Raw genomic sequence first — 13,191 nt, forward strand, 5'->3', positions numbered from 1 at the left:
GTGATCTTTATGTTCCAGTTTTTTTTTATTCTGTGTATTTATAACAGTACAGAATAATTCCACTAAACGACATGCTTATTATGTAATTATTGTGTGGAGCTGTTTGTAATTACACATTTTCATTGTCATGGTTACTGCTTTTGTAATTGATTTAATATGCATATGGTATGTAAAGGGATAAGTTTGCATATAAAGCAGAAGCTTCTTTCCCCCCAAAATAACAATTCTGTCATCATTTACACCCTCACATCTTTCTTCTGTTCTGTGGAACACAAAAGGAGATGTTAGGCAGCATGACAGCATCAGTCACCATTCACTTTCATTGTATGGAGAACAAAAAATGCAATGAATGTGAATGTTGACTGAAATGAACATAAGACTAACATCTCTTTTAGGAGTTCAATGGAAGATAGAAAGTCATACCAGTTTGGAACATCATGCAAGTGACAAAATGATGACAGAATTGTACATATTGGTTGAACTAGAGTAGATGAGTTTATTTAAATATAACTGTGCTGTATTTTTGTTTTGTGTGAATTGGGACTCACAGACAAGAAAAACCAATAAGATAAAGAGTTACTGCATTCCCATTGGGATAATGTTCATCTTTTCACCAGCGTTTGATTGTTTTTCACTCGTAGTAATTAATCCCCCAGATTCGCTGGCTGTTGACATGCTCAAAAGGTTTATTATGCAATACAAGCATCATTTAAATACAGTATAATATTGCAGATTTCTACCACCTTTTTCAGCATGTTATCTTAGTAGTCTGTGTGACTTAAAGAGATCTCCCAGGTATCAAACTTCTGCCAACATTCAATAGTTGACATGTTGCTTTAAACCTGTATGACTTTCTTTCTAACATGTACAAAAAACTGTCCATTTGCCTCAGTCACCATTCACTTTCATTGTATGGAAAAAGAGTTTGCAGCTTATACTGGCCAAGAACTGCCCAGTTTGACAGGAAGCGTCTGTTTGATAATTGTGAAAAGCGGCCATCATAACCTTTGTTTTGTTTTTATGAGCCATTTTGATTTCAGACAGCTCTTACCAGTATGCAGTATGCATTAGGCGGTCAGTGTATGGACTGTGAACGCACTTTGAGTGACCTTTTCAAAATCCCACATTATATATGCACATAGTTTCACTTACCGTCCTTATAAACCCCACTGGACTTAACCACACAATTTTCTGCTAATTTCCTTGAGGCTAAGTGTGCAGTATACTCATCAAATCATTTAATTGAGCTCCACTATTACACAGACTCTGCAGTAATTAAATTTCTCAAAGTTTTAAATAAATATTCTTTAAGAGAACATGACACAACATTTGCAACACATTTAAACGTTCTTTAAGCAATGTTAAATGGATAGGTCACTTAAAATAGAAATGCTCTCATTATTTACTTATCCTCATGACATTCCAGATGCATATGACTTTCTTCTGCTGAACACAAATGAAGATTTTTAGAAGAATATCTCAGATCTGTAGGTTATTTTAATGCAAGTGAATGGTGGCCAGAACTTTGAAGCTACAAAAAGCACATAAAGGCAGCATAAAAGTAATCCATTCGACTCCAGTGGTTAAATCCATGTCTTCTGATGCAATATGATAGGTGTGGGTGATAGAACAGATCCATATTTAAAGTCCTTTTTTACTATAAATTCTCCTCCTGGCCCAGTAGGCAGGTTGTGATATGCACAGAGAATGTGGATCACCAAAAACAAAAGAAGAATGGGAAAGTGAAAGTGGAGATTTATAGTAAAAATGACTTAAATATTGATCTGTTTCTCACCCACATCTATCATATTGCTTCAGAAGACAGATTTAACATCTGGAGTCGTATAGATTACTTTTAACTGAACTCACTTTCATTTCACAAGTGAAACGATTTTGAAAAGCTTATGTGCATGGTCCAGGCATTGCAGCCATACATGTAAATACAATAAGTATTAGTACACGTTTTTGTTGCTTTTTTTATTTTAGGCTGCTTCTATGTGATTTTGGAGCTTCAAAGTTTTGGTCACCATTCACTTGCATTTATGGACCAATAGAGCTGAGATATTCTCCTAAAAATCCTAATTTGTGTTCAGCAAAAGAAAGAAAGTCAAACACATCTGGGATGGCATGAATTTTCATTTTTTTGTGTGAACTATCACATGGTTTTGCAAAACTCTGCCAGATTTATAGTAGGGATTTAGCACAAAAGTATTTAGCATTTAAGTTTGAAGCGCCTTTAATGTCGTAATGTGACATATTTTCAAGTGAAACTGACCAATTTGTGAAAATTGTGGCTGTATGATATAATAAAAGTCAGAAAAGTACATTTTTGTCCTTTAGATTAACATACACTGAATAAGGATGCACAGAAAGATGTGGGATATTATGTAAGGAAGTAAATATTTAGATTTCATGTCTATATTTTGATTTTCAATTTGATTTCATTTTTTCAAAACTTTCCAATTTTGTTTTCATGACATCTTTAAAGCTGCAATGTGCAACTTCTTGGCCACCGGTGGCACCGAACGGGAATACAAAAATAAAAAATCTGAAATCTCTCAGTTTTCCTAACAATTAACCCGAGGAATGGAAGCGCAGCGTAGTTTTAGCGGGAAGACTAGCAGCTGTACATCATCACATCATTAGCTGTGTAATTCCTAGCCAGTCGCATGTAAGCCATTGCTTTATAAGTCTGCTCACAATCTATCACATTGATGTTTCAGTGTGCTAACACAGCAACCTCCTCCACCCCACCACCACATGTTGAGCCCTGTCCCTCATGGGGGTAGGCTCCTCGCCCCTGCCTCCTTTCTCCGGCAGGACATGACGGTTTCGGGTACAACTCCCTCGGACCACCGGACAGGGCCTACGCCAAAGAGAGAGACATTACTTTCTGTTTTACATTTATCAAATAAATGGCATCTTAAACCTCACTCAAGCCTGCGTGTCTTCCCGATTGAACTAGAGTTCTGCACGGGCCTTAAAATGAAACCCGAACCTCACCCGTATCTGACTGTGTGACCCAGCCCAAACAGTACTGTCAAATTTGAAGCCTGAACCCAAAATCGTTCACTCTTTTTATAATTTCTTCTCCATGCAAGTATTATTGCAGTAGGCTGTTACATTCGTTACAGTACTGACTGTAAAACACTTAATTGTATTTTATCAAGCTTATGGGTTTTTTTGAGTCACAGATACTACGAAATGTAAATGACTATGCATCTACATAAAACACTTGTTAGACCAACAGTATTTCCCCCAAATGTTACATACAGAGTTGTCTGAACAAAACATTTCATATTAAACAATGTTGCTGATTTGTGAGTTCCCATCATGCATTGCAACATGAATAAATGTGATTGGGGTTAAGGTCTATTTTGTGTCTATGTCTAAGAATTTTACTTCATTGCCTGGCAAGACATTTTTTTTCCAGAGGCAAAGGTTGCTGTTAACTTCATGTAAAAGTAAATGAAAACCATTTATAAGTTTGAAGTTGTGAAACAATTTAAGTTCCCGTATTGCGAATTAGTAGTTTGAATTAGTAGATTTTATAGCAAACAAACAATTCAGATTGACTAAACAAAGCAATGTTACTAAGGACAATTATTGAGTACTCAAAAAACATACTGCATCATGCTGCCTTGATTTGTTAAAGTTTGCTGAACAATTATTTTTTTTACAGTGTTTTTACAGTTAAAACACATACAGTTTAACAAGGCACTGCAGCCTCTCTGCACACTAGAGCAGAAGGGAAAAAATATAACTGTTATCAAGCAGAACAATCTGGAATCATGAGCAACAGTATAACAGAAAGTTGAAGTCCTCTTTGCCGTCAGAACTCCTTCAGAGCATCAAATCTTTGTGACACCTGTGCTAAAAACAAGCTAGATACAGCGCAAAGAATGAAACAGAATGCAGGTGTCTCAAGATGCATTTTAGCAACTTGAAGTTCTTTTGTAACTTGAAAAAGTGTCTAAAAAATGTTGTGGTCCTTTGCGAGACCTTTAAGAAACAGCGAGACATGATGCATCTGTCGATGACATCCGTCAAGCTCGTGTTTACAATAGAAAACTATGCAGAAACAGCAGACAAAAACTAGTTTGGTGTGAACAGCCCCTAATCGTCTGTGCATGAAACAAGTTAGGTTGGCAATTTGGCAACACTTTCTATGAAGCCCATATTTATTTATGCATTGTAAAGGCATTATAATGCATTATTAATGTCTCATAATACATCTTATAATATGTTATAACTCCTCATAAATCATTTTAACCACAATTATAATACATTATAATACTTAAATATTCATAGTTATACCTTCTTAGAATATAATGCAAATCGGATGTTGCTTGTGTTATAATCAGTGGTGCAACTGCCCATTTTCGAGGATATATGTGATACCTATGCATAATGTTTAGTGTGTGTGTGAATGTAACTTTGTTGTATCTTTTGATGTCAAGCCAAGTCAAGTTTATGTCAAGTCTAGTTTTAGTGAAGTCAAGTTCATGTTTATGTTTCACATTTATAGTTAGGGTTTTGGATTTCACATTTTGTTAAATAAATTGCACTTGGGTTCTTCACTTCAACGTCTTCATCATTGCCAGTGCCAACTGCATCGTTAGACATAGGGGATGTCTTATAATGTATTATAACTGTAGTTATAATTACTTGTGAGAAGTTATAACTTCTTATAAGATGTATTATGAGATATTTTGAATGTAGCATAATGCATTTATAATGCATCTACAATGCATTATAAATATGGGCTTTATAGAGTGTGTAAAGGGAACAATGAAAAGGAGGTGGCGAGAACTGGCTTGACAATATAAATAATAGTTTAATGAAGAAATAAACCAAAAGACACAAACATCCATAGGATGGACAGCTGCCTGTAAACGTTCTCTCTCTGTCGCACCACCGTACGCATTCTGCCTTTATCCCTCTCTGAGGCTTGATTAGCCTGATAAGGGACGGGGTGTGTAGAATCACGACCTGGCCCCGCCCTCCGCCCTGTCACATATCATATATAACGTGCACCCCCTCTTTCCCTGGGGGAGGGCGTGCATTATGCCATGTCTGCTGGCAGGTCATCCCCGCCTTCCTGAATCGAGGAGGGAAACAATAATGAAAAATAGGGGGTACTCCCTGTAACAGTGCAGTACCCCCCCAACAAAAAAACTACAATTTAAAAGAGAGGGAAAAGGCCAACGCGGAGCAGCAGTGGGAGAGAGAGAGGAGAGAAAGAAAAAATAACACTTACTCGCTGGTTCTCCGATATGCCGTAGCTTGGTCCTCGGCCACTCCTCCACCCTTTAGTGGACAACAGCCGCGCCTCTCTGGCAGCCCCTGGCGGACGGAACGCCCCACCGTGTTCTTGGGGAACAGAAGGGGTCTCCCCCGCCCCTGGCAGCGGTTCTCCTGCTCCAAGCGGTTCAGCGGCTGGTAGAGGTCTCCTCCACCCCTGTCAGCGGCCCTGACCGCTCCAGTCGGTCGGCTAGGAGCCCCTTCTCCCCTCGCAGTTGGCGGCCAATTCCTCCACTTCCAGGTGGCCGAGCTCCTCCGTCCCCCGGAAGACGATCACGGCTGCTCAGTTGGGGAGGATGGTAGCGGTGAGAACTCCACTACAGTGTATCCCTCCTTCTTCCCAGGTCTTCGGCACCAGTGTAAAGGGAACAATGGAAGGAGGCGGCGAGAACCGGCTTGACAATATAAATAATAGTTTAATGAAGAAATAAACCAAAAGACACAAACACATGTTCTCTCTCTGTCGCACCACCTTCCGCAGTCGGCCTTTATCCCTCTCGGAGGCTTGATTAGCCTGATAAGGGACTGGGTGTGTAGAATCACGACCCAGCCCCGCCCTCCGCCCTGTCACTGAGTGTAACTGGCATTTTTCCCCCATTAATTACAAACTCGAACACGACCAGAACCCGAAGTCATAGTTTAAAAACTGGCCCGATCCCGGCCCAAAACCAGGTGGTTTCTTGGGTCCAATAAGGGTTGCAGACCTCTGTCAAAGACATGACTGTGTCAGAAGTTGAAGAAACACCCTACCACTGTTTTGAAGCTCATTTTAATTTCCATGGCACTAGCCAACAAGCTCAAGGTGGAACATATTGGGTTTACATGCTCTGATTATTTGATATCATGGGCTCTTTAATCTGTTTAGGCACTGAAGTCACAAGAAGAGCAATCTAATTCATTGGCCAAGTCTAGTGGAAGTCAACAAAGCAACTAAAACTCCTTACAGCACCTTTAATGTATTTGTTTTATGTTATTTTTGACAAGTGGGGAATGAACTTCTCTCATTTAACATTTTGCCACACTAGAACTTAACTCTGCTGCAGCTGTCACAGTTTAGCAGCTCCAAAAATGCTGATGATACATTTGTAAAATGACATTTTGAAATTGTTGAGGCTCATTGATGTTTTCCCAGCTCGATTCCAATATCACAGAGCATCGCCTTCTGTTAAAGCTGGCCTGACGGTTATGCAAAGACAATTATTTGGATGGGTTATTATGAAATGGGAATAAATGCCTCATTCTCTCTTCCTTATTGTTGAGTTAAACTACAAATTAGTAGGTAAAAATTGCACAGAAAGCATGACATCTGGGAAATGCTATTGTCAAGCAAGCTAAGAATAACATACAGTAGCCCCAAAAGTAGTTTGACACTGAAGCCGCCCTTACTAATATAGTTGCATTAAACATCAAAATAATAAACCAAGTGACTTTTTTCTATGAATTTACTTCACTTTTGCAGTTTTTAGTAGGCAAGGCAAGGCAAGTTTATTTATATAGCACATTTCATATACAGTGGTAATTCAAAGTGCTTTACATAGAAGAGATTAAAATAAGAATAAAAAAATAAATATAATTGAAACAGTTTAGAATAAAATAAAATAAAATAAAGTACAAACAGTCGGACACACAGTGGCACAGTGCTCATTCAGTAAATGCACAGCTAAACAGATGTGTTTTGAGTCTGGATTTGAATGTGACTACTGTAGGAGCACATCTGATCTCTTCTGGAAGCTGGTTCCAGCTGCGGCTGGCATAAAAGCTAAAAGCAGACTCTCCTTGCTTAGAGTGAACCCATGGTATGGCTATATCACGAAAAGGTACTCTTAAAACATTAATGTCTCTGTATACATATGTCAAGCATAGGCATATGAGGTATCATTTGAAAGCTTAGAATCTGAATTTATCAGAGATAATCATTATAAATAAATAACATTAAAAAAAATCAGCATTTGTGTTACTTAAAATAAAAGATAAGGCCTCAAAACATTCATGTTGAAAATTATCGTCCTCTAAATATTTATATGACAATAAAAGTCCTCCACATAGCACATAAATGGACAAGTCATATATCAAATGAAAGCTTTCATTTTCACTGTGACTCTATAGTTAATTGTGTTGCCCCAATACCACAGTTCGAAAGTGAAATATGATAGTCATCAAATACAAATGTCTATTTTATGCTCCGATAACTGCTGCTGATAGCTAACAACTTTTTATCTGCTTTTACCTTAGGAAGTTCCCTACAAAACGAGCCATTGTTTACTTGTCTGTGTGCTTGCTTGACTGAATAATCCAATGCTAAATCTTAGATGTCCAGAATAAAATATGCCATCCAGGAGGAAAATCATGCAAAACAAATCATAAGAAATGTTTTAGACTATTGATGATTCAGTCATCACAAAGGGGAGGATCTCAGATTTCTAATGACACCTAGACTGAGCTTCTAGTCCACTCAGAGGCCAAGATATTCAACGAGCAAACATAATATCTATAAAGGGTGGTGCTTGAACTGAAAATTTGACCGAATGTCTAGGACGAGCTCATCTGTGAGGGCTAAAATGCATTAGAGCGCCACCTACATTTCAGATCTGTATATTGTGATAGAGAAAACTATATTTTTTTATAGTGCTTTCTACCACCTAGTGGGAAAAAATCAGAGTTTTTTTTTTATTTGACAAATTCTTTGCAATTAGTGCACAGTATGTGTGAATGTTGAGATTTTACATTTTAGTGTGAAAAATTGTGGGTGGCAGCCCAAAAATGCCCCAGAGTAGTGACTTTTGTCTGAATACTTTTTTGGGGCCACTGAGTTTATTAGAATCCACTCTACTTTCTGCATGGAAGAGTAATATTTCTCTTTTCCCACACAGGTTAACAGGATTCCAGGTTCCAGCGCCTGTCACAAGTACTGGGTCCATTTTTTCCCTGCGTCTTACCAGCGACTTTGCAGTAAGCGCCCATGGGTTTAAAATATATTATGAAGGTGAGAAACGTTACACAACCTTTAATTTTCTCTGCTATTATCATGTGCTTTAGATTTAAAGAGGCAAATTGTACACTGTAGCAGTCAATTAAAAAGTTTTTCCATCTCAGAAGTGTGTGATTTGACAGCAGGCAGTGGGCGTACAGCTAGAAAAGTGAAAATGCATTCCTTAATGCTACAGTAATAATAACTATTATAACAGTGACCGTATTCCACACTTTTTTCACATTATTTCCCCCTGAAGTCCACTGTATGCTGTTTGTCAAGGTTTTTTGAATCATATACAGCTGTAATTTATTTTTCATGGGCTTTTTTTTGTTTTTTGTTTTTTTGCTTTTGCTATTATACCTTTAAACCTTCAACATGTATATGGCCATCCTCTTTGCATGTGAAATGAGTAAAAGTGCTTGCTTACAGATTATGAGTTTGTGTCAGGTCCAATATAGTGTGCACTGGGGCATATGTGGAGGAACCTGTTTTAGCAGTATTTTCCATTAGAAAAGGAAAGAACATTTAATGTTGGCTTGACAAGTCCCTACCTGAAACAGTTTGAAGGTTATATGCCTTATGAAGTTTGAATAGAGATTTGTCTAAACGTTATAAGCCTTTTGAGTCTTTTTGAAGATTTGTTGGATGTTCTGGATGGTTGTTGGGGTGTTACTAGGGCTAGTTAGTTGCTAGTGTATTGCTATAGTGTTATCGTTGGTTGGTTGCTAGGGCCTTGCTATGTGGTTGATAGGGTGTTGCTAAAGTATTTTGCTACACAGTTGCTAGGGTGTTCAAGAGGGTTGCTAAGGCATTACTAGGTGGTTGCTAGAGTGTTGTTAGAGTGTTTTGGTACACAGTTACTGTGGTGTTCAGGATGGTTGCTAGGGTATTACTGGGCAGTTGCTAGAGTGGTTTGCTATGCATTACTAGGGCAATACTAGGCCATTGCTAAGGTGTTGCTAGAGGGTTTTTATATGCAGTTACAAGGGTGTTCAAAATGGTTGCTAGGGTGTTGCTACAGAGTGTTTTGATACACAGTTACTAGTGTGTTCAAAATGATTACTATGGCATAACTAGGCAGTTGCTAGGGTGTTGTTAGAGAGTCTTGATACGTAGTTACTAGGGTGTTCAAAATGGTTGCGTGAGAATTACTAGGCAGTTGCTAGGGTGTTGCTAGGTTGTTTTGCTATGCAGTTACAAGGATGTTCAAAATGATTGCTAGGGAATTACTAGGCATTTGCTAGGGTGTTGCTATATAGTGTTTTGATACACAGTTACTAGTGTGTTCAAAATGGTTGGTAGGGCATAACTAGGTGGTTGCTAGGGTGTTTTTATACACAGGTACTAGGTTGTTCAAGATGGTTGCTAAGATGGTTGACTAGGCAGTTGCTAGTGTGTTTTGATATGCAGTTACTAGGTGTTAAAGATGGTTTCTAGGAAATGATTAGGGTGATGCTATATAGTGTTTTGATACATTTACATTTACATTTATGCATTTGGCAAATGCTTTTATCCAAAGCGACTTACAGTGCACTTATTTCAGGGACAACCCCCCCAGAGCAACCTGGAGTTAAGTGCCTTGCTCAAGGACACAATGGTGGTGCCTGTGGGGATCGAACCAGCAACCTTCAGATTAACAGTTATGTTAACAGTTATGTGCCTTAGCCCACTATGCCACCACCACTCCACACAGTTACTAGTGTGTAGGGCATTACTATGCGGTTACTAGGGTGTTGCTAGAGTGTTTTTATACGCAGGTACTAGGTTGTTCAAGATGGTTTCTAGTGCATCACTAGGAGGTTGCTAGGGTGTTGCTAGAGTGTCTTGATATGCAGTTATTAGGGTGTTCAAATGGTTGCTAGGGAATTACTATGCAGATGCTGGGGTGTTGCTAGAGTGTTTTGCTACATAGTTACAAGGGTTTTCAAAATGGTTGCTATGGCATAACTAGGTGGATTCTAGGTGTTGCTATAGAGTGTTTTGATACACAGTTACTAGTCTGTTCAAAATGGTTACTATGGCTTAAGTAGGTGGTTGCTAGGGTGTTGCTATAGATTTTTTGGATACACAGTTACTAGCGTGTTCAACATGGTTGCTAAAGCATAACTAGGCAGTTGCTAGGGTGTTGCTAGTGTGTTTTGATATGCAGGTACTAGGTGTTAAAGATGGTTTCTAGGGAATTATTAGGGTGTTGCTAGAGTGTCTTGATAGACAGTTACTAGGGTGTTCAAAATGGTTGCTAGGGCATAGCTAGGCAGTTGCAAGGGTGTTGCAAGAGTGTTTTGATATGCAGGTAGTAGGGTGTTCAAAATGATTGCTATGGCATAACTAGGTGATCTCTAGGTGTTGATATAGAGTGTTTTGATACACAGTTACTAGGGTGTTCAAAATGGTTTCTAGGGCATAACTAGGTGGTTGCTAGGGTGTTGCTAAAGAGTGCTTTGATACATAGTTACTAGTGTGTTAAAAATGGTTGCTAGGGCATAACTGGGTGGTTGCTAGGGTGTTGCAATATGCTCTTGATAGGGTGTTCACAATGTTTTCCAGGCCATTACTAGGTTAATAGTTAGAGAATGTATATAGAATATTAGTATATTTACATGAAGCAATTTTTTTTTTTTAAATGTTGTGATTTGTAGAGAAACTAATTCTGTCTGTGTCTGGTTAACTGCCACCCAGGTCAGCAAAACATTTTTGGATCACTCATGTCATTCTAAATAACTCAACTAACCCAAAAGATAATGTTTTATTAGTGAGCAGATGCTGTGCTGTGTGAGAAAGTTTATTTTCTGTCTCTGGCTGTGTCTGGGTCATCTACACCCTCAGTGACAGTCATCTCTTAACCAGTCTTCATCTTTCCATCACTCACTCCACCTGTTACCCTCCTGACCCGACCACAGCATGTGGCTCCATCTGCTCCGTCTTTACAGGCAGAATTATTCAGTCCCACTGCCCAGGCTGGGCTCACACTTTTGTGTTTAATGTTCTTTGGTATTTTATGGGTTTGGAATTTTAATCTTGCAAGATATTACACTCTGTAGGGCATGCGATTGCTGTGAAATTTGCAACGGCTTTGGCTCATTCACATTCATCTCCATAGATTAGTGTAAATGAAGAGTTTAAGCCATTTGGCAGTGGTTCTCAACCAGGGAGCCTCGGGCTTCAATGGAGCCTTAGCAAACTTCCATGGGGCCATGACATTATGTTTTATATTTAGATATTAATATAGTCTAATACCAAAAAAACTTTGAAGATTGAAATTTCTGGTTAAAATCTCTGTTTCTATTTGGGGCATTTTCCATTTCCTAACATCATCATTTTACAAAGTATGCTGTACTAGAGAGCCTTTTTGAGAATATACATTTTCAGATGTGTGTGTGTGGATTAGAGGTGAAAATGTTGCAAAATCAATGCGGCTCTAGAGAAGGTTTTTGAATGTCTTGGTGGATGAATCAGAGGTGTAAACACAGCAAAAATAAATGCATAAAATAAAAAACATATTAGGGTGGACGTGGCTTAAAGATCAAGATGTAGACCTACAGCAGGTGAAGTTAGAGTTATTTAAATTTATGGAGGGGCTTCAAAGATTATTGGAATATAGGAGGGGGAGGGGTGGGGATCCAAAAAGTTGAGAACCATTGGTTTATGGGCTTTTAAAGGTCCAGCTTGGAGCATTTTCGACATCAGATGTCACAATTGGCTCTTTTCACAGACTGTAATTGTGCGTTTCCAACTAATAATTCAGCCTAAATCTAGCAAACTTCATTTTTAGAACAAATATTATTTATTGTAAATTTAAACATTGTTTTGTGTACAATTACCCTGGAATTAGTTTAAAAATACTAGTTACCACTGCTGCAGTGGGGTTTCTAAAAGATCTGCTGAGGGATGACAGTAAATCTGATTGTTTTCTGCATTAATTGGTCATAAAATGTGATCTCATCTTCAATAAAGTCACAAGTATAGACAAAGCACTATGTGCTTAAGCTAACAACACACAAACATTTATCGTCTTTCATGTCTTTATTCACAGTGCTGTGGAAAAAGTAAGTGAACCCCTAGACTAATGACGACAAAAAGCGAATTAGCGTCAGGAGATGGCAAACCTAGCATCCAATTAATCAAATGAGATTGGAGGTGTGGGTTACTTATAAAAAGCACTCAAAAAATTTTTGTTTGCTATTCGCAAAAATCATCTGCCAATGTGGACCATACCTCGCAAAAACAGAGTTCTCAGAAGACCTACAATTAAGAAATGTCGCTTATCATAAAGCTGGAAAGGGTAACAAAGTTAACTTGAAGAGCTTAGATATTCATCTGTCCACTGTTAAACACATTTTCTATAAATGGAGATGATTTAGTACTGTGGCTACTCTATCTAGAAGTGGATGTCCAGCTAAGATTGGATGAATGTTCAAAGAGGTAAAAAAGGACAATAGAGTGACAGCTTAAGACCTGAAGGAATCATTGGAACTGGTTAACATCTCTGTTACTATATAGTATATAATATATGGAAACATTAAACAGCCATGGTTACATGGGAAGCTGCTCTTTTCCAACATTACTGTGCACCTGAAGTTTGCCAAAGACCAACTTGACCCTCCACAATGCTACTGGGAATTCCTTTTTTGGACTGATGAAACTAAGATCGAATTGTTTGGGAAGAACACGCAGCACTAAGTATGGCATACATAGGGCACTGCATACCAACATTAAAACATCATCCTAACTGTGACGTACGGTGGAAGGAGCATCCTGATTTGCGACTGCTTTGCTTTTTCTGTGCCTGCCATCATTGAGGGAAAAATTAATTCCCAAGTTTATCAAGATATCCTACAGGATAATGTCACAGTAGCTGTGCGCAAGTAGAAGTTGCATGATGTAGCAGGACAATGACTTAAAAACATAAAAATAAA

The 13,191-nt window shown here is 38.4% G+C and overlaps 1 protein-coding gene across 1 annotated transcript in view; it reads left to right on the forward strand.

Annotated features, from left to right (window-relative positions):
* The window catches only part of csmd3a (CUB and Sushi multiple domains 3a), a 372,265-nt gene that overhangs the window by 43,265 nt on the left and 315,809 nt on the right, over positions 1-13,191 (forward strand). The window contains exon 3 of the mRNA XM_052143551.1: positions 8,175-8,287. Within this exon, the coding sequence (XP_051999511.1) occupies positions 8,175-8,287 (113 nt within the window). The remainder of the gene's footprint in view (positions 1-8,174; positions 8,288-13,191) is intronic.

Source organism: Xyrauchen texanus, chromosome 15 (genome assembly GCF_025860055.1).
Source record: "Xyrauchen texanus isolate HMW12.3.18 chromosome 15, RBS_HiC_50CHRs, whole genome shotgun sequence".
NCBI classification, from domain to species: domain Eukaryota; kingdom Metazoa; phylum Chordata; class Actinopteri; order Cypriniformes; family Catostomidae; genus Xyrauchen; species Xyrauchen texanus.